The following is a 21963-nucleotide window of genomic DNA, read 5'->3' on the forward strand; positions in this document are numbered from 1 at the left end:
GTGCATAAACATTCCCCTCTTCCCCTTCCTGTCTTATAAATTTCTGTGTCTTAATTGAATTCTTCATGAATTTGGATCTTAAGCAATATCCAAACATTCACTCTCTTCTGCATCTTTAGATCCCAAGTTAAATGATTGTAATTTTACCTAAGCGATAAATGAAATCATGGTATTTTCACATTTTTCTTTTAATAGAAGGCATCTCAAAATTGTCATCACATCTAAGACCATCAGACAGTCTTTCTTCATTGATCTCAGAGAAAGAATATATTAAATCACTAGATCTTTCATCAAATGAGCTGGAGAACATTGATGCCATCAGCCAGAATAGCTGCTTAACTAGTCATCTGGAACACCTTGAGAAACTGGAGCTCCACCAAAATGCTCTTACAAACATTCCAGAACAACTGTGTGAAGTAATTCTGCATAATTTTATTTAACACAATTAAAATAAGTTAAAATGAAGTGTAGATCTCTAATAATGTAATCCATATGTGTTGTAATAATGTATCCATAGCAATATTACTCAAGAATATCAGTGTGTATCTTGGCATGCCTCATACATTTACTCAACTTTGATTCAGTGGATTCATGTTCATTAGAAATAAGTGTTTTCATGGGATTGTTTTAAGTCGTTTACTGCAGAGAACTGCTTTAAGATGTGTGAGATTAAGTAGCATAATAATGGCAATGGAACAGAAAATTGCAGTAAATTTAATATCTTTTAAGATATTAATATCAATTAATATCTTAAATTTTATGAAATGGAGCTCATTGTTTTTGAATAATGCCGTATACTTTATTTTTTCATAGAAATATTATAGGTCACATTAGTATGATGGCTCTTTTTTGCTACTTTTCCATGTGAGATAAATATAAATAAATTAATAATTAGTATAAAATATAGCTCAATTACAAACATATAAATTCATACTTTCTTTTAAATTTTTTACAATCAAATTATCCTTTTCTTTCAGAACTTGAAATGCTTGACTTACTTGGATTTGCACAGTAACCGATTTACTTCTTTCCCAACTTACTTACTGAAAATGAATTGTATTGCAACTCTTGATATCTCACGAAATGACATTGGGCCTTCCTTTGCTTTGGATCCGTGCCTCAGATGTCCAACTCTGAAGCAACTTAACCTTTCATACAATCAGCTGGTGTGCACTCCTGAATTTCTTACAAGTGTTGCTGAAAATCTTGAACAGCTCTTGCTGGAAGGGTGAGTAGCATGAGTAAATAACAAACATAATGGGAAAGAACAGATTTGTCATGCAGAATGGTCACTCTGAAAGCACACAAAGGATTGAAACACTGACATTGTCTTCCAAATGTGTAAATTGCTGCCGTTTTTGTAGTTGGATTGCAGAGTACAAGACATGAGAATGACTTTGGACCATGATAGAATCTAATAGCATTTCTATTCCATTAACATACCAGGCATGCTGTAGTTCACTTCCTTTCTGCTACCGTACTATTAATCCACAGGGCTGTGTAGCCTGACATATTGATACACAATAAAGTTTCCACTGTATTTCATATGCATAAAAGCTTCCCTGGAAGTAGTAGTAATGTAATTTTAGGTATTGGTATGGATGTATTTTAAATGACAGAAACAGATAAAACAAGTAGATTTTTTGTTTGCCAGCACTTATTATTGTATTTCTTAGTGAAGTAATTTGTACCTGTGGGGAATTAAGAATGTAATTGATGATAGCTTTGTAAACTGCAGAGACTGTCTCAGTCATTTCCTACACTTCATGCTAGATAAGATGGTGAAATTTGTTAGTAATACTACCCTGGCAAAACAGTGGATGTATTTTTTATCTCTGTATTTTGGGGATCTTTCTCTTCTTCTTTCAAGTGTTCTTCTCCCCAGAATACATTGTGTAAAATTATATACTCATCTCAAGTTGCATTCCATACAAGAATCCTTTAAAAAATGTTTAAGTTGTCAGTAATTCTGTAATTATGATATTGCAAACACATATTTTTAGTACACAGAACCCCTCACAAATGCAACTCTTTGTGTGGGATTGAGCTCCAGTATGTAATCAGAAAATTAAACATTGCGACATCTTTTGACACTTGGTCTGCAAATTGATTAAACTGACATGATATCAGTCATGTTATTCCATGTTGCCATATGTACTAGTGTTTTTGCTGACTGGTCAGTTTTTGTAGATAAAGCTTCCTTTTTGTATTAGTGGTGTAAGAATGACTTTGTCAGATCAGCACTACTTTCACCATTCACCTGATAGATTCTAAATAAAACATGCGTTGTCTTTTTTCTTGTTACCACAGAAACAAAATTTCATGCTTATGTTCACCCCTGTGCTTGAAAGACCTGAAAATTTTAAACATTAGTAAGAACAGTATTTCATCCCTTGCTGAGAATGTCTTCATGGGCTGTACAAAACTGGAGCAGTTCAATGCCAGGATGAATGTTCTTGGTAAGTATCTGTGAAAGTAGGATTCACCTTCTAGAAAGGTGAAAATTCCTCTGCCACCAACATTTGGAATCTTGGGAGAACAGAAAAGAGTAATACCACATGTACTTGTCCTTGTTTATACAGTTTCCCAAGCATCAGCTTTTGATCACTGAAGCACAGAGTATGGTTCCAGTGATTTGATCTGACTCAGCCAGCTCATCTTGTTTCTACATTTGGAGTGCATGCTGTAAAAATGATTGAGTGTACTTGAGATTGTAGACACTGTTGAGGAGGGCTCAAGGAAGAGAAAATCATTCAGATTTAGCAAATCTAGTACTAATACAGGTTTAATACTGTACTGTAATACATAGAAGCATCCTGGCTTGTACCAGCAATAGTGTGTCCAGCAGGACCAGGGCAGTGATTGTCCCCCTGTACTCAGCAGTGGTGAGGCTGCACCTCAAATCCTGTGTTCAATTTTGGGCCTCTCACTTCAAGAAAGATGTTGAGGTGCTCCAGTGGATCCAAAGAAGGGCAGAGGAGCTTGTGAAGGGTCTGGAGCACAGGTCTGATGGGGAGCATCAGGAGGAGCCTTATCAGTCTCTACAACTGCCTGAAAGGGGGCTGCAGCCAGGTGGGGGTCAGTCTGTTCTCCCAAGGAACAGGCAATAGCACAAGAGAAAATGGCCTCAAGTTGTGCCTGGGGAAGTTAGATCGGGTATGAGGGAAAATTTCTTCACTGAAAGAAGCACTGGAATAGGTTGCACAGAGAAGTGGTTGAGTCACCATCTCTGGAGGTTTTTAGAAGATAAATGAATGTGGCCTTTAGACCTTTATTGGTGGACTTGGCAGTACAGGGTTAATGGTTGGGCACAATTGTCTTAAAAGTTCTTTTAAACCTAAATGATGCTATGATTAAATATTTACCACACTATATCCAGCATTATCTTCAGAACAAGAGAAAATATTTGGTTCAGCTGCCTGCATGCAGGTGTCATTTGAGATGCCCTGAATCCTCCCTCTGGGTTTACAGCTTCTGGTCCAAAAAAAAATCTGGATTTTCCATTAGCTCCTGTGTTTTATCTTTAAACCTTGTGCAGATGGCTCAGGTAGCACAGGACAGATCCCCTTCACTAGAACCCAGTGTTAAGGAACTGAATTGAATCCATCCACAATGTCAGTGGCTTAGCATATTTTTTGCAAAGGTGTCAAAATCACTTTATTTATGCAATTTAAAAAAATATACTAATTAGATTTTCAATTATATTGTGAGAGTTCATAAGTTACTGTTAAAATTTATTCTTTCTTCAAGACATGAAATCTTCCATTAGAAAATTTTTGTCCCTTTATTTCAGAAAGTAACTCTTAGAATTGCATTAAACACAGCTGAACCATTAGACCCATTTTTATAAGAATGAATAACAATGTATGGGTGAATAAGACCCAACAAATCCTAGGTCACATGGGAATCTTTTGTATACTTGCAGTACAGTAAGGTGTAAGTAAGATTATTTTGGTGTTTAATGCCACTAGGAGATGAAGGATAACAATGTATAATTTGTTAAAGGCCAATATATTAAATAATTTGGAGAGTTCAGTTTTTAGTAAGCTTTAAAAAAAAAGGATTTGAACTTTGCCTTTGGTAGGTAATACCTTTGTATGAAAATTATAAACTGAGCTTTTAGTCTGTCTAAACTCCAGTTTTAAAAATAATTTTATAATAATTTAAGTAATTCTTAAACATCATAGGATTAACCTCTTTTTCTGCTCTAGAAAAACTACCTGACTTGTCATCCAGCATAACAAGTTTAAAATTATCCCAGAACTGTTTTATTAATGTTCCAGAAGCAATCCTTCTTCTGCCACAGTAAGTTACTCTTTTATTCATTGATGTTAATGTCAAGTTCTCGATAAGGAAAATCTGATGAGAAAATTGTTGTTAAGCAGGAAATTCTGCATATTTTACTGATTTTCAGGGAATCCTCACTGGTTAAAGCCAGAACTTCAAATTAGCCACATTTTGTTCATGATTCTGAAAAATTCTGTTCCTCAGATTCAAATCACTGTTGTTGAAAATATATTCATTGACAGCTGAAGCTGACAATTCTTGCTGAGAATAGTAGAATTAATCTCATATCTCATTGGAACCAACAATAAAAAGATATCAGCCATTTTTCCTTTCTGAGTTCTGCAGGCTTTTGCACGAGACTCCTGAGATTAGTTTTTCACTTCCCAAATAACATGAGATACTCATTCTCAAAGAAAACACTTCCTCTAGAAGGAGTTGTCATGAAGATGCATGTGACATTTATTTTGCTATACCTTCAGAGCATTACTTATGTGAAAATTGGACTTCTGCTTTTTTAATAGAAATTGCTGACCTAAACAGATCTCTAGAATGAGATTGTGGAGGGAGTGCTTGGAAGGGGTGATGCAATAGGTGTGGGGAGATGTGAGTGCTGATGGCATCACAGAGAGAGCAGATCCACAGAACTGGGAATTTATATTAATGAAATTACCATGATACTGTACAATTTCAGCATGCTAACATTCACAGCAGCAGATTTAATGGATGCGTTGAAAAAAAAATGCAGTTTTCAGGTTCGATATCTCCCAGCTTAGACAATGCAGAAGGTGTTGTGTGCATTTTTGTATGCTTTATTTTTCCTAGTAACATAAGCAGCATTTTTGTGCAATAGGTGTAGGTGAACTATGTCATTTCTGCACATGCATGTATTCACAAACACATCACTTGTATTTGGATTTCAATCATAAAAAATCATCTCTTCCAACAGCTAATCCACTTGTTTATTAAAAATTAATACAGCTTTGGTTCCAGCTAATCTGGGGTTTATTTTTGCATTTGCTAACTTCTCTCTTTTATTTTCATGTTTTTAGTTTGCGATCAGTAGATCTAAGCCAAAACAGGATCGTAAGCCTGCCTGGACCGATGCACTGGAAATCGCTAAATTTAAGAGAGCTGCTATTTAATCATAATCAAATAGGTGTCTTGGACTTGAGTGAAAAGGCATGTGCATGGTCTAGGCTAGAAAAGCTACACCTCTCCCACAACAAGTTGAAGGAGGTAAAGTGTAAGATTCTATCTAAAGAAAATTTAATTGCTTTTCAGTTGAATGCAATTTTTCAATGTTCATTTGATTTTCATGTCACTACTCATACCATTGAGAGGTAATACCATGAATGAAATTGTATGTAAGGGCAGATAGTACTCTGTGAAGGAAAAATCTCTGAATTCTATTCGGCTTTTCTGCCTGGAATGTGTCATATAATCAGTTTGTATACTGAATTATTTATAAGATCTTTTCTCTCTTACTGTGGAATATTAGGCCTGTTAATTTAAAAAAATGAACTACAGCAGTAAAAATAATACCTAGTTCTGTTAGATAATTAATGCATTCATGGTCCTCATTTTAAAAAAACATTTAATTGCCCATTAAATGTTCTTTTGTTTAGATTCCTCCTCAGATTGGCTTCCTAGAGAACCTGACTTCTCTGGATGTAAGTCATAATCCTGATTTGAGATTCTTTCCTGATGAAATGGGAAGACTATCCAAAGTCTGGGATCTTCCTTTGGAAGGACTCCATCTTAATTTAGACTTCAAGCATGTAGGATGCAAAGCCAGAGACATTATCAGGTTTGTTGCCTTATCATTCTTGAATATTCCTGGTTTGTTTTCTTGGGATTTGCAGCAAGCATTGAGAAAATAACATGCTGTTTTGAAAAGACATTCTGCATTGTCAAATGAAATCCAGCATGCTGTTCTGTGGAAGGTTATGATATCAACAAACAGAGACAAAATAGATTGGAGTGGTTTAGACCACTTGAATAGTGGTCTTGAATTGATGCTTGAATTTGATGCTCTTGCATTTGATGTTTCTATAAACTGTGCAATAAATGTTGCTTACCAATTATTTGTAATACTCTTATTGTGTAGTGCAGTGCTCTGTGCAGTGCACTGGAGAAAACAAATTTTGGGATAATTACAAAACAAAAAAAGAATGAATTAAATTTTAGCTTTCAAATGAAAAATTAGAGTAGACAGTTAAAAGAACAGTAATATCAAACAGATACTGAAAATTTGGAGAAAATGGTATGGATCTAGATTTTTCTTTGGTCTTGAGTTCTGTTGGTCTTTTTCTCTGTTACACGCTTCTATGAATTTTGCAAACTTTTTTTCTACCAGATTTCTTCAACAACGACTGAAGAAGGCTGTGCCTTATAACAGAATGAAGCTCATGATTGTTGGAAACACTGGCAGTGGGAAAACTACCCTGCTACAACAACTAATGAAAAGCAAGCGAACAGAATTGGGCTCTCCAAAAGCTACAGTAGGCATTGATGTGAAAGACTGGATCATTCAAGGGAAAGGCAAAATGAAGAAGGAGCTTATCTTAAATGTGTGGGACTTTGGAGGTATTTCCTGAGTTTATATTCCTTTACTATTGTCTTTTCTAACATTTTAATGCATTGCTTATTCTTAGAGTCAGCCTGTGGTAATTCAGACTGGGGACAGTAGAATCACAAGCATACACCAAAAGTCCAATGACCACTTAAGTGAATTCTGTAAATTACCCCTTAATCCCTCAAATTTAATACAAAGCCTCAGGAACTTCTTATCACCAAATGTGGTTTGACGACTCATTTCAAGTATAATCCTTCTGAATAAGCGTTTCAGAACAGTAAGAAACTGCTTGTTTTCAAACCAGAAAAATCTTTCATTCTACTTTGTTTCTCCCTTTTGTCCGTGTCTCTCTAGGCTTCGTGGTATCACAGGTTTGTAAGGTCACAGACAACAAAGCACTTAGGATGAGTCTTTGAACCTTGTATTTCTGGAAAACTTTCTAAGTTTGAGGGACTACAGAAGCGCTTCTAAAGTCCAGGGCTATTTGAGGCTATAGGAAAGTTATTTTTAAACAGAGGTGTATCATCATTTAAATACAGTCTATCACAATGCTTAATCACAGACCAGTGCCATTCAAGCTGGATGTCCAGCTTTAGTTGTAATTTTGAGTGCTTAATTACGTGAATTTATTTTGAAGTTGCTGGAGGAATAGGAGAAAGGAAAGGAAGAAGGTAGAAGAAAAAGAAAGAGTGAGGAAGATATTCAGTAATGGAGTTTTAAAAGAATCACAACCTTTTAAGTTGTCTATGCAGGCACCATGTTCATCCAGTTAAATCTTACACTTGACATAAAACCAGTGTATGTATTTTAACATTACACTTCAGTTGATGAGTTACTACAGAGTGCCTTCCTAAAATTTGTAGTTACTATGGTTTCCTGTCAATTTATGTACATTTCTGCAAACATTACTTTCATTCATGAACTCGTGTTCTGGGGACGTGTTCTTCTGTCTTTTTGTGATCTGAAGATGCTGAGACAAGGAAGTACTAAACAATGGAAAATTTTAATCATTAGGACAGGAAGAGTTCTACAGTACCCATCCTCATTTCATGACCCAGAGGGCTTTATATCTTGCTGTTTATGATCTCAGCAAAGGACAAGCAGAGGTGGATGCTATGAAGCCATGGCTTTTTAACATCAAGGTAAGACATACAGAATGGAATTCTCCTTTCCAGGGAGATGTAGGTGAATAGCAAATTAACCACAAATATTTATATAGGGGAAGAAGAAAAAAAATTCTTCAGAAAGTAAGAATAGTAATATTAAACAAGAGATGAAATACATCATGTATTGGATATGAAAGTATTTTTAGACATAAAAAGACATGATCAGCACAATTTTGGACTTTATATTGTATAAAGTGATGTGCAAAAGAATAGTTTGTATATTCTGCCAATATTTTGAATTTGCTGATAGAAATAAGAAACGAGTAGTATTAAAGAAATAATGAGTTAAATAATGTGTTTGCTTTTACACCAGTATGAATTTTGGGGAAATCACAATTAGACTAATTTAAAACTGTCTAGATACAGGTTTGAAATCATGCTATTAAGTGTATGCTTAGTATCCTATTACTAGTAAGAATGATTCCAGAACTATGGTAGGGAATTGACCTGAGAATCTGCCTATATATTTGTCATTTTTTCTAAGTGTTTATCTCCATTTATGGATCCATTCCATGATGAGTGAATTGTCTTTTCTTTTGGTAGGATTACTCATCTTTTCTTTTGGTAGGATGATTAGCCATGACTGGGCAATACACTCACATAAAGAGTTTGTTTACTGACCCTGTTAATGAACTTGTCTTTTCCCTCTTTTCACCTTGGGCAGTGGTACAGGACACAGCCTTGCAATCAGTTTAGTGCTAATGAAAATCACTTCTGATTTGTTCTCCTTTGCTATGCAGTACTTGCTGATGTTTCACTGCTGCCCTGTTCCAGTGATGGCTAGCAAAGTATCATTTCTGTTGGCTGTGTCATTTTGTTGGATGTTCTTAATGAATAATGTCCCTCTATTTTACTGCCAATAGCCTTAACTTGCAAAGAATGAAATCCAGATATACACTCCTTCCTTGTAGAAAAAGCTGAATTTTTAATATTTCTGTTTTGAAATAGACAGTTCCCTGAATGTTGCTCACATTTTATGTGAATATAAAACACTAAAATCAACATTCACTATGGAGTTAGTCAACAGTATGGATCTCACTAACAGGCTCGAGCTTCAACATCCCCTGTCATTCTTGTTGGCACTCATTTGGATGTTTCTGATGAAATGCAACGTAAGGCCTGCATGAGTAAAATTACTAGAGAGCTGTTGAACAAGCGAGGCTTCCCAGCAATCCAGGATTACCACTTTGTCAATGCTACAGAAGAATCTGATTCCATCATCAGACTTCGGAAAATCATCATAAAGGAGAGTCTTCACTTCAAGGTAAGTTTGTTTTTAATGTTACTGTTAATAATAATACTGTTTAATTACTGTTTTTAATGTTGAAAACATCCTCCTTTGACTTAAATAAACATATTTTTGAACATTAATGCATAATTAAATATAGTTCACATAAATATATGTGATAGAAAAGCCATCTTGCCTTCTATAAAATGTTACGTGCAGCAAAATAATGAAGAAAAATCACCAGGTTTGTTTTGATTTTCTTCCCAAAAAATCAACTTAGTAAAAATCCCAGCTAAGTTGTGTTTCCAAGCACTAGGGCCATAAACCAAGTATTTAATTAAAAATCTTCATCTTATAAAGAAATTTAAATAAAACCTTGATTTCTTGGGTGGCATCATGTAATTACAGTAAGTATTGCAAGATTTCAGGGGACAGGAAATGTGATATCGTGGTTTGTGAAAACCAGCTGATTTTCAATTTACTGATTTCATTTTACATCACATGAAACTATTTCTATAAAGAGGAAAGTGAAATAAAGCAGGGAAAGAAGATCCTGTGGACTGAGTGATTCTCCTAGATTGGAATATCTGCGCTCGTAATTCTGTTGTCTCCAAAGTCATCCCAGCTCATTCCCTGCTCTATCCTTAGCCACAGCATGAAGCCCTAAGTGTGAATAAGGAGACCAGCCCAGGCAAGGAGCTTATAGAAAAACAGAATCTTATCTGTAACAAGAAGAATATACTTTTTTAAAAATTTATGCAACAACACATTTTTTCATTTATATCATGCCATATTGAAGAGAAAAGGTGATGTCCTGTGCTACTTAAATTAATAGCAGACCTTCATAAATCAAATTTCTATTGAATGACTGCTTGGAAGATTTTGTAGAGCAAATGATGTGTTTATGACTAGCCTCGTATCAGTGGTGTCACAAATGAATTAAAGTGTACACACCTCTCTTGTTTCTTTGAGGAATTAGCAGCTTAGCCACATCCAAAATCTCCCTAACTTCATTCCACAGTGCAAGGAAACCAGTCCTAAATGGCAAGGAGGTGCCCTCTTCAAGAGAAATGGGTTAATTCCTCTTCTCATACATCCAGTAGGCATGAATAGAGCTGGTGGTTTTTTTGTGTGGCTCTGTCTCACCATACTTATTCAACACTCCAGAGAATTCTGCTTTATGAAAAATATTGTTCCTTTAGTGTCTACATCTCTTGAGACTATGACTTAACTGATGTTTAAACTTCTACACAGATGTAAGGTGGCCTGAAGGAAATGAAATAATTACCATAAATTATGTAGGTAGTTGGTGAAAGGAATGTTACAAGGGATCTGCTTAGTGGTTAGACAAAGTGAGTTAAGAATTCAGCATTGTCATCAAGTACTATGAAGTCTTTGAAATTGCACAAGGTACTAATTTCATCTGCACAAGGTACCAATTATATTTTTGACACATTAAAAACATCACAGTGCATTGGTGAGAGAAAGATTATAGTTAAGAAGCCAGTTTGTAAACATTGGGAAAGTTGTTTCCCATTTCCTCAAAAAAAGTTAGTAGGTCAGCACACATGGAGAAAGGAAAACCTGACTGGGTACTAGTGATTATCAAATATCCAAGGGTGTCTGCAGGAAGGAACAGAGGCTCAGGAAACAGGCACAAAGCACCCATTTGTGTCACTCATGTGGCTAAATTTATTTAATTCTTTTCTCTTGTCCACTGACTGCCAGCAGTGGAGACTTTTAATCAAGCTACTACCCTCTTCCCCCCAGTTTACCTAAAGACATGACTAAGGTTTTGCATATTACAAGAAGCATAGGGGTTTATATTATTTTGTCTATTGTTTTGTGTTAACTGAAGATGTATGATATCATCTGTTCATATGATGAATATTTTCTTTACACTTTGTATGCACCCAAGCTTCTCTTTGAAATAACATCTTCTGAGAGACCTCATTTATTATTTTTGATGTACAAGTAATATGGAAATATTTGCTTCTCTGAGAATTTATTTATAGAAAGATATTATAATTCTGAAAGAATAATTACTTGCATCTACCTTCCAGAAGCCATGTTAGTCAATAAATGAGTGTTCTTGTTCCTTTCTGCTACTACTGAGTGGATGTACACTTTATATCTTTTGTTTTCTGCATTTCACATGAATAAATTAATACCTTTAAGATTATTATTCCTAATTTTACAGATCAGAGATCAACCAGTGGTTGGTCAGCTAATTCCTGACAGCTACCTGGAGCTGGAAAAGAGAATTTTGCTGGAACGTAAAAACGTCCCAGTGGAATTTCCTGTAATTGATCAGAAACGCTTGCTGGAACTGGTACAAGAAGGCCAGTTACAGCTGGATGAAAATGAACTGCCTCATGCAATTCACTTTCTGAATGAATCAGGTAAAATATTCTCTTCAATGTGTGTTTGTTGTAAATCTGCAGCTGACGGATCTGTGCAGGTTTTTAAGTCTTTTACAAGGTTGCCACAAAATGATGAGCTGTAGTGTCTAAGCTTGGGTAACATTAGTTTGTTAAACCACGTTGTTAGGAAGGAAATTCCATGGCTTGAAGGATCAGTACTGTAACAGTTTGTATCTCTTGCTCTCTCTTACCTCTCCTTGAAAACATTCTACTGCTGGTTTGGCAGCACAGTTCTGAACAAAGATGCAATTGCTCTGGTAGCTCAAATAGTGGTTAGAGGAACACATGTAGCAGCTTATCTCAATGCAGGACTGACTTCTAAGATTATTTAATAAACTACACTGAGCTTAGCAAAAAAGCAAGTCAGATTAAAAATCTAACAAAAAGTCTGAAAAGAAGGGTAAAGCTGAGCAAGCCATGCTTGCATTCTACTGTTCTGAGATACTGACATAAACATAGCTGTATTTATTACTCCATTTGTTTATTTCAAGTCATATAATAAAAACAGCCCAGAGCTGAGTGCTTACTTTGCTTAATATTGATCTTGAGCAACGTATTGCTAATACAGTATTCTTTGTGCAGGTGTTCTCCTTCATTTCCAAGACCCAGCACTACAGCTAAGAGATCTGTATTTTGTAGATCCAAAGTGGCTGTGTAAAATCATGGCACAGGTCAGACTGATTACTTCTTATGTATACATTTATGGTACATTTTCCCTTGTCTAAAGCCACTGTAACCCATCAGTGTTCCTTCTTCACCATTTCTTTATTGCTTCATGATCTAGAATTTTCTCAAGGCCCACATTTTTTTACCAGGTTCTTTCTGTTTCTGTTGTGTTCTGGACAGCTGACGGTGTCATTGCTTGTTTGTTCTTACATTGTTATGTCTAAAATCATTTAAACTACAATGGACACAAGAATACATGTAGAACAGAAAAACCTCATAGATGCAAGGTAATCCTGCAGTACGTTGCCACAGATTGGGATGAAAGCAGGAACTTTGGGCTAAAGGCTGTAAGAAGGGAAGAATGCTAGGTACAGATGGGAGAGAAAAGTGTGTGGTCATTGAGTTGGAATGGGAGAGCAGCAGACTGACTGCCAAAGTGAGACCATCATTGAAATCTTGATCTAGAAACACTCTCAGAATTTATTACATATATATTTTCTAGATTTTCATAGATTTTCTAACCTGAAGCTTTCATCTAATGATGAATGTACACCTGAAATTGTTTCACTTCTTTTAAAAGATTCTGATGGTGAAAGTGGAAGGCTCTTCTAAATACCCTAAGGGAATTGTGAAGCGTTCAGATGTGGAAAAATTCCTTTTGAAGAAGAGCAAGTTCCCTAAAATCTATATGTCACAATACTTTAAACTTCTGGAAAAGTTTCAGATTGCTTTGCCATTAGGAGAGGACCAACTACTTATCCCAAGCAGGTAAGCAAGGAGTTAAACTCACAAATGACAGCCATAGAGAGAGTTTCAATGATCATCAGAGCAATTTGGTACATGAAAGCATGATGTACATATTCTTTGTGTATTACATTTTAGGAAATGCTTTCAGAAGAGACATGTTAAGCTGATCTTGTAGCAGATAAAGCTTATGTTGTATCAACATGGTAGCTAAATGGAAACTGTAAATGATAGAATACTTTATGAGGATAGTACTTCTTTTACAGTTACCATGCTTGAAGACTACAGCAAGGTTATAATTTAGCTTCACATAGCAGTGTGCGAGCATTACAGATATTTATTGCAATATAAAAGATAACAAAACACTTCCATAATCTATTTGCATGAAGTGAGAACCACAGATAAGTTACTCAGAGGCAGTATCTCCTTCCAAAAGTGTAGATACTACATGTGGTGACAAAAAAAAGTGTTATGACTTTGAATGTAGGTTTTTTTTGTTTTACCTGAGGCAAATAACTCAGTTTCTCTGCGTCAGTTACAGATTTCTTTAATGTGTTTAGTAATTTACATTTTAGTAGTTTACATTGCCAAATGGAGAGAGTGTTGCATGGCTGCACTGATTAGGATTTTTATGTCCTTCAAAGCCCTGGGGTAGGAAGATTTTATCTGAATGACATACCAGCCTTATGTATGTCTCAGATTTTTCTCATACTTGCATTAAACATCTGATGATCCATTACAGAGGTGCTGTTGGGTTTAAATTACAGTCAGAAGTTCACTTTGACACAAACAGGTAGAATAAACACACTATCTGTTAGATCTCTGACCATTATGCATAAATATATGCATAATGCATATATGCATAATGCATAAATAATGCATTTTACATGCTAAATAATGTATTTTACACGATAAATAAATATATGTCATCAGATCAGATATACTGATATACATCATCAAATACTGTCTTAATATTTTTATTCTTTCAGCTTGTCTGATCACAGACCTGTTATAGAGCTTCCCCACTGTGAAAATTCAGAAATTATCATCAGGCTTTACGAGATGCCATACTTTCCTATGGGATTTTGGTCCAGGCTGATCAACAGGTTGCTTGAGATATCACCTTACATGCTGTCAGGAAGAGGTACAAATTTTTATCTTCAAAAGGAATAGTGTGCAAGTTTGCCTTGAATGCCAACACACCAAGTGTTAAAGCTTTAGATACCAACACTGTTTTGCTTTAGCTAAATTCTGAACACTTCACAAATGTAAGAAAAAGACACTGGTCATTTTTGTAACTTAGAAGTATCCAGGGACAGATAGTGCCCAGTCTTCAGAGTGGTGTGCAAAAGAAAACAGATTGTGAGTGGTCCATTTCTCTCCTTCACATGCTAGAGATAGAGGAAATTAGTATGTTTATGCAATATTTCTATTTGCTTCCACAAAGAATACAGGAAGGAGAATGTCTTCCACACAGAAAAACAAACTTCTTTTCTTCAGGTTCATTAATTCTGCCTTTATTTAAGTCTCAAAGTTTTGCTTTTATCAGAAAGAGAGGATATATCTTTACTTTTTTCCCAAGAATTCCATGCTTTCACATGCTGATACTCTACAAATATCACTTGTACTGATGTACTGGCATTCGAGTTTCTTCTGAGCATCAAATTCCAGTTGCATCCTGCTGTTTTATGAGTGTGTGACAGGAAAAATTTAAATCACAGCTTTTTTTCATATTTTGCCTGAGAGATTCTCTGCATGAACCTGAATGTACCTAAGCATTTCTGTAATGCCTACCTGCTGCGTGACTTACCATCTGATTAAATATTTACAGTTTGTGGGTATGCCTTCTAGAAACTGAACACAAGTTGACATATATTTAGTTTTTGTAGGGCTATGCTGCCTGCAAGGTTGTAGCCTTTACTTTGTTTGTTAATTTGTTAAGCATAACCCTACAGTCATAATTATATATTCAACGTACCATGAATTATTCTGAACGTTTTAAAATTGACATTCATATTGGAGATCAGACTTCTAATCTAATTTTGTGTTTTTTAGAGCGAGCTCTTCGTCCTAATAGAATGTACTGGAGGCAAGGCATCTACTTGAACTGGTCTCCTGAAGCTTACTGTCTAGTGGAATCAGCAGTATTTGACAACAACCCAGACAGTTTTTTGAAAATTACAGCACCTTCTTGCAGAAAAGGTTAATTATTCCTGAGCCTGAATTTTGCTCCAGTTTGATTGCAGCTTGGCATTTTGGTTTGTTGTGCTTTTGCCTTTGGAATATAGAGTTTATCTTTGCAATTAAAAGCATGGCAGATTGGGTGTGTAATTTCCCTGTTTTTGTTTCTTAAAGGGTGCATCCTTTTGGGGCAGGTTGTGGATCACATAGATTCTCTTATGGAAGAGTGGTTTCCAGGTTTGTTGGAAATAGATGTGTGTGGTGAAGGGGAAACACTGTTGAAGAAATGGGCTCTGTACAGCTTTCAAGATGGTGAAGAACACCAGAAAATACTACTTGATGACTTGCTTAGGAAGGCTGAAGAAGGTATATATTAATGTCATTTGAGGTATATAGAGGTACATTTGTATCTACACAAATACTGTGCAACATCTGCTTTATAACATTTGGGTACTTCATGTTATCTTAAAATGTATCATTTCCATAAGAAAAAATTACAGTGTAAGTCAAAACCAACTTGCCTTTTTTTATGTAAGAGCTGTCTATTATATGTAAGCATAGAATATGAGACAGATTGCATCTACTCTGTGCAGTTATATAAAAATGGTAGTAATGGAAAGAATACTGATAATGCAACTTCAATCTTGGAACTGAATCTAACAGATAGTAAAACTAATACTTGATCTCTTGGTTGGATCACATAGCACAGTAATTTAAAAGACAATATTCATTCAATATGGCATTCTACATAATAACAGCATTCTTTCTTTTTACAGACAGGAAAATGATCTCTTGGTTAGTTTTGTGGTGTTACATAGCAGCAATTTTTTTCACATTTGATTGGTACATTTATAGAAGCTTGAAAATACTTAAGCATGTAAGAGCCAAGAACTTGAATGGCAAACTTAATTAGTATGTATGTCTGTGTGCATGCATATATATATATATATACACACACATATATATACACATATATATATATGTAAGCACATATATCAATCTAATTTTAGGTACATTGATCTTACTCATTCTCAGAGATCCTCATGCCTTTCAGTGCTTTTTCAATGATGCCTACCCTTCTATTTTTTTTTTTTTTTTTCATTTTCTCTTTTGTTTTTCTTAGGTGACCTTTTGGTAAATCCAGATCAACCAAGACAGACCATTCCAATTGCTCAGATTGCTCCTGATCTGATACTGGCTGATTTGCCAAGAAATATTATGTTGAACAACGATGACCTGGAATTTGATGAGGCTCCTGAATTTCTCTTGGGTAAGCATTATTTTGTAGGGTGTTGGGGTTTTTTTGTTTACAGAGATTACGTAAACAAACCTGTTGAAGTCAGTTCTGTAACATATGAAAAGCATTTTAGAGGTTTCTTTTCTGAGAAATGCATTATTTTAAGGTATTCTGAGTTTCAGGTTATTGAGTTTTGAATTTTCCATTCACTTGTGCACTAGGACACTGGTTTTTATTTGTTCAGTTTACTGATCCTGAATTTTAACACAGTAGATGATCCACATATTTTAAAACCAAACCCTTTCAGCTATTATTTTTGAGGAATGGTTGTTATCCCTTTTTTTGTAATACTCTTCAATTTTATTGTTCCAAAGGTGATGGTGGGTTTGGATCTGTGTACCGTGCATCCTATGGTGGTGAAGAGGTTGCTGTAAAGATTTTCAATAAACATACTTCCCTCAGGCTCCTAAGACAAGTAAGAAATACTGCCTTTTTTCTGTAGTGCTGCTCTTGGAATACCAACCCCAGCAAAGAGTTTTAAAAGTTTAAGTAAATTGCAAGTCCTCACTCCAAAACATTCCTCAGTTTACTTCAGATGTAAAGATTATGCTATTTGCACTATTTCATCTGATTTTGCAATTTACAGGAGCTTGCAGTGCTTTGTCACCTCCACCACCCCAGTTTAGTGTCTTTGCTGGCTGCTGCAATCCGTCCCCGGATGCTGGTGATGGAATTGGCCCTCAAAGGATCTCTTGATCGTTTGCTTCAGCAAGACAATGCAAGTTTAACTAGAACACTTCAGCACAGGATAGCTCTGCATGTAGCAGATGGCTTAAGGTAAATGTGACTTCTGCATTGCTGTAAAAACAGGATATAGCTTCAGTGATGATATACTGCAAATGAAAAGCTTCTGTTCTCTCACATCTCAAGCAGAGTGTTTCCTGCTCAGACAGATGATTGATTTTTATGGTTGATTGGCTGATATGTAACACGTACTTTCATTACCTGTTTTTTTCCTGCTAACTAGTGATGTTCATATGAATAGAGAAATTGCAAGACTCTGGGTGCAATTTCCATGTGGCTGTTGATTTTTACTGAAATATCAAAGAAATTAATTTAATGCATTTTTCAAGTTCTGGAAGTCCATGAATCACCTCACTTCATTGCAGTGTAACTTTAAAATGATAGAACCTGCAAGAGGGTAAGGCATAATATTCTAAGATGCATTTTTCAACCTATCACTGATCTTCAGATGAAACTTGGAACTGAAATACTGCAATGTAAACAGTAAAGTAGTATTTCAGAACAATTCTAAAGTCATTATCCAGAAAGGCTGTGTCATGCTGGTGATATTTGACATTTTTAACACAATATTTCATGTTTGAAAGCACAATTTACTGTTGTGGGAATAAAGCACTTAGTGTGTGTATACAGATCCATCCCAAACTTATGAATACTTCCAGTAAGTATTTTTTGATTTCTAGGTACCTGCATTCAGCAATGATCATCTACCGTGATTTAAAGCCTCACAATGTGTTGCTCTTTACCTTATACCCCAATTCAGCTGTTATTGCAAAAATAGCTGACTATGGCATTTCCCAGTATTGCTGCAGAATGGGAATAAAAACCTCTGAAGGCACACCAGGTATGGAGATATGATTTGATTTAAAGTCCATTACGTCCAAAAATAGCTAATGTATTTTTCATGTAGTCTGTAAGAAGTAACTCAAATCTGTAGTCAAAAAGTAGTCCTAATTATACCTTTTGGCCTTTCCTCCTTTTCATGTTTTAACACCTTTTAGAAGAATCAAGGAGTATATTAAAGGATTAAAAAGAAGAAATTAAATTACATGCATTCATAATAAATTTTCATTGTCTTGTTTTCATATGGTTACCGTGATTCTGAAATTATGCTGCTAAAATCTTTTGTTTTAATTTCCAGTAATGCATACATAAATCTTAATTTTTTTAAGGGCAATAAATATCTTCACTGTCCCCCAGCTTTAGAGAGAACCTATTAGCATCCATTCTAAAGCACTGAACAATTCAACCACTTTGAAAAGTTTCCTTTAGATTGTGCTTGAGAGCCACACCTCAAGTGTTAAATGTTAGACCTTCAATAAAGACTGCAGGTTTGCCCTTGATTTTCAGCATTCATAAAATAATTATTTTATATTAAAATGGGCAGGAACTCTGTAACTTATGTACTATTCCCTTCCTTTATACTTACTGCTGATATTTTTGGACTATTGCCAGCTCAGAAATAGTTTGATGTTTTTCTTTGCACTTCCTGTGTTATTTTTATCAATAATTGTTTACTTTTTAAAGAACAAACTTGGTTTATCTTGATATGAAGCATGCTTATTAAGGAATGATTTATTTGCAGGATTTCGAGCACCAGAGGTTGCCAGAGGAAATGTTATTTACAATCAGCAAGCTGATGTGTATTCATTTGGCTTGCTGCTTTATGACATTTTAACAGGAGGAGGAAGAATAATGGAAGGCTTGAAGTTTCCAAATGAATTTGATGAATTAGCAATACAAGGAAAATTACCAGGTATGCCTTGTTTCTAAAAGTTTTAGCATTTGTCCTGCCTCTTCCAGAAATACCATATCTTATGAGTTATGTTGTATCTAACAGTGATCATAGAAGGAGACTTAGAAAAATATAACATTCTTCATGTTCCTTTGGCATTACAATGCATAATTATTGGCTGCTGGAAGGAAGATTAAGCAGGCTGTCAGGCTGGACATGATGTAATCATTTGGACAATATAACTCAGGGCAATGTAACTTGGGCAACTTCTGCCAAAGTGTTGAGAGCTGTTGAATTTTTATAGCACTACAGGCTTAATGTCTGGTGCTCCTATTTATTGCCCAGCAATAGTGGGTATACTCACAAAACATTCTGTAAGGAATGTTTTGCTCCATTTGGGAAAGAGCAGCATCACTCAGTGTGGCATAGCTTCTCCATTTTGATTTTCTCCTTCCTAAGGAGAACAGTTCTAACCTCAGACAGTTTCTGCCCCCTTCCTGAAGAGGATATCCCAGGAACTGATGACTAAGTATCTCTTAAATGCAGCTGTATTGACTGTATTATAAGCTCTGTGGATTAATCAAAGTATTAGTTTCTGGAAATAGTACAGTTTCTTCCACCTATGCTCATCATTTCTGTATTTCCAGTAAAAGAGGGGCTGGCTGATCTCTCAAGCAAACAGTGCCTGTCTTTTGCTGCACTGAATATATTCATTTGCAGGTATTTATCACTAATGTTACCTCTGTCTGAGGTAGAGCTGGAATATTTCCTGTGGATTATGATGAAATAAAAGGAAAAGCAATACAGGCACCATCATGAATGATTTTTTTTTCTCAGAGTTTAGCAGCTATAGTCCTAAGATACATATTTCAAGCACTGAGTGGGAATTTAAACTTCCATATCTTGTAAATGCTATATGGAGTTATTTATTTGCTGTATCTTTTATTGGAACTTTATCTGTATTCCATATACTCAGAAGAATAAATCTGGAAAACAGCATTTATAGGAATTTGAAAGACTGTTAACTGGAGTGACATACCCTTGAATGGTCAGCATTAATGGAAACACAACCCTCGTGTATCTGCAATTCAGTCCCAGGCACAGGGACATCAAAGAAAAAGATAAAGCAAAATCTTTAATTTGCTTTAACTGCTATTAATTAAAAGGACTCTAGTTCTAGCATTTCATGCTCCAGCATATAATGGCAGATGAGCAATTCCAAGCTGTTCATGCTGACATTTTAACTAAGAATGTGATATTTTTTTAGTGCAGCTCAGTAAGACATTAGATGAATTCTAAAAATAAGAAGGTTAGTTAGAACTATGGTAAATGCTGGTTAATAAGTCATGTAATTTTACCTTCTAGATCCTGTCAAAGAATATGGGTGTTCCCCCTGGCCTGAAGTTGAGAATTTAATTAAAAAGTGTTTGAAGGAAAACCCTCAGGAACGACCAACATCTTGCCAGGTATTGCTTAGTTTATTTATTTGATTTTTTGTGATAGATGGCAGTAAAAAGTTGTGGTTTCTGAAAAGGAATCAGGCATTAAGTTAATGAGAAGCACAGGTTTCTTCCTGTTGTTCTTTTCTGGAATGGAAACTGCCATGAAATATTGCCTGCTCTTGCTATCCAGAATAAATTGTTCCATTGGAATCTACCAACCACATGTTCTAGCTCATTATTTTCCCCTGTATTGCTGTGTAGCAATTGTAGTGAAACACAATTCAGGTTACTTCTTGGTTTTTACCAGAGCTATGCAAAAAAGGAGTTTGTTAAATAGTATCAGTGCAGTTACACACTGTTCTGTGGCAGTACAAAGGACCAGGCCTGCTGAGATACCGGGTCCATATCTAAAAAATGTTATCAGATGCTTGTTATTTATTGCTGTCCAAGCCATTGTTGTCACCATGGGCATGCTGTGGCTTTCTTTCTAGGTTTATGAGATCCTGAATTCTGCAGAGCTTATCTGTTTGATGAGGTCTGTCTCCATACCCAGCACATCTACAGCAGAGTGCATGGTGGCTGCCAATCAAAGCTGCAAGAAGGCAGGAGTCTGGATAGGCAATGGGAACACAGAGAAGGCACAACTTTCATTTGTTAACCTAAACACAGATGGACATACTTGTGAGGTATGTGGGAAAGTTGACATTTATTCTATTTTTTCTGGCAGACAGATGTATTTCAGAAAAATTAATTGCATTTTTACAGCAGGATATTACTTCTGGAAAGCTAAGCTTTGAGAGGACAAAGATTGCTTGTAAATGAGTCATCACTGTATCCATGAAATGAAGTAGAAAAGCAGTTGGTTTTTACTCTCTTTCTGCTGTCTAGCCTGAACTTTCTCATAATATTGTCTTTCCACTACTGGATTACTTTCTTCTACTGAGATGGAAACTATTTCTAGCATGGAGACTACAGAAAGGACTTAATAGTTGGGTAGACCTTCATATCTTTACCTCTTTTTAACAATCAAGGTTGTATCTTAATAGCTTCTCACTTCCCATAAATGCCATCTACTTGTGCCACTTTAGTGATGCCCTCCAGCTCTTTTCATTTGATTTTGGGACATCTCAATTCCATCCCATCAGCAAAGGGGAAAGGTTTTACCCAGGACTGATGTGCTGTGATGAACACGTGTGCCAGAACTAAGCATGATTCATCATCAAAGTTATTTCAGTTCTATTTCCATCTGCCATCTGTTGACCATGATGCATCTGAAGTGGTACCTCTGGTATAAATTATATGGGTTGTTTTTCTAAAAATAAAATGAGAAAAAGAAATATTAAGCCAATACTTTCATTGGTAGCAATTAGTATTACAATAGTTGTATTTGTTTAGTTCTCTGATGGCTTTGAAACCTTGGTTAGAATAAAAAGAATATATTTTTGTCAGCATTCAGCTGAGAGATTTTCCTGTGTACT

At 35.6% G+C, this 21963-nt stretch overlaps 1 protein-coding gene across 1 annotated transcript in view; it reads left to right on the forward strand.

Moving 5' to 3' along the window:
• The window catches only part of LRRK2 (leucine rich repeat kinase 2), a 62956-nt gene that overhangs the window by 32134 nt on the left and 8859 nt on the right, over positions 1-21963 (forward strand). The window contains exons 23-44 of the mRNA XM_066318628.1: positions 196-416; positions 978-1228; positions 2311-2459; positions 4212-4305; positions 5337-5523; positions 5913-6094; positions 6644-6873; positions 7877-8004; positions 9074-9292; positions 11457-11658; positions 12262-12350; positions 12926-13113; positions 14079-14233; positions 15145-15291; positions 15445-15636; positions 16394-16540; positions 16882-16982; positions 17154-17344; positions 17992-18152; positions 18894-19064; positions 20409-20509; positions 20977-21171. Coding sequence (XP_066174725.1) covers positions 196-416; positions 978-1228; positions 2311-2459; positions 4212-4305; positions 5337-5523; positions 5913-6094; positions 6644-6873; positions 7877-8004; positions 9074-9292; positions 11457-11658; positions 12262-12350; positions 12926-13113; positions 14079-14233; positions 15145-15291; positions 15445-15636; positions 16394-16540; positions 16882-16982; positions 17154-17344; positions 17992-18152; positions 18894-19064; positions 20409-20509; positions 20977-21171 — 3701 coding nt within the window. The remainder of the gene's footprint in view (positions 1-195; positions 417-977; positions 1229-2310; positions 2460-4211; positions 4306-5336; positions 5524-5912; positions 6095-6643; positions 6874-7876; positions 8005-9073; positions 9293-11456; positions 11659-12261; positions 12351-12925; positions 13114-14078; positions 14234-15144; positions 15292-15444; positions 15637-16393; positions 16541-16881; positions 16983-17153; positions 17345-17991; positions 18153-18893; positions 19065-20408; positions 20510-20976; positions 21172-21963) is intronic.

The sequence above is a fragment of the Sylvia atricapilla genome, chromosome 5, assembly GCF_009819655.1.
Source record: "Sylvia atricapilla isolate bSylAtr1 chromosome 5, bSylAtr1.pri, whole genome shotgun sequence".
NCBI classification, from domain to species: Eukaryota; Metazoa; Chordata; class Aves; order Passeriformes; family Sylviidae; genus Sylvia; species Sylvia atricapilla.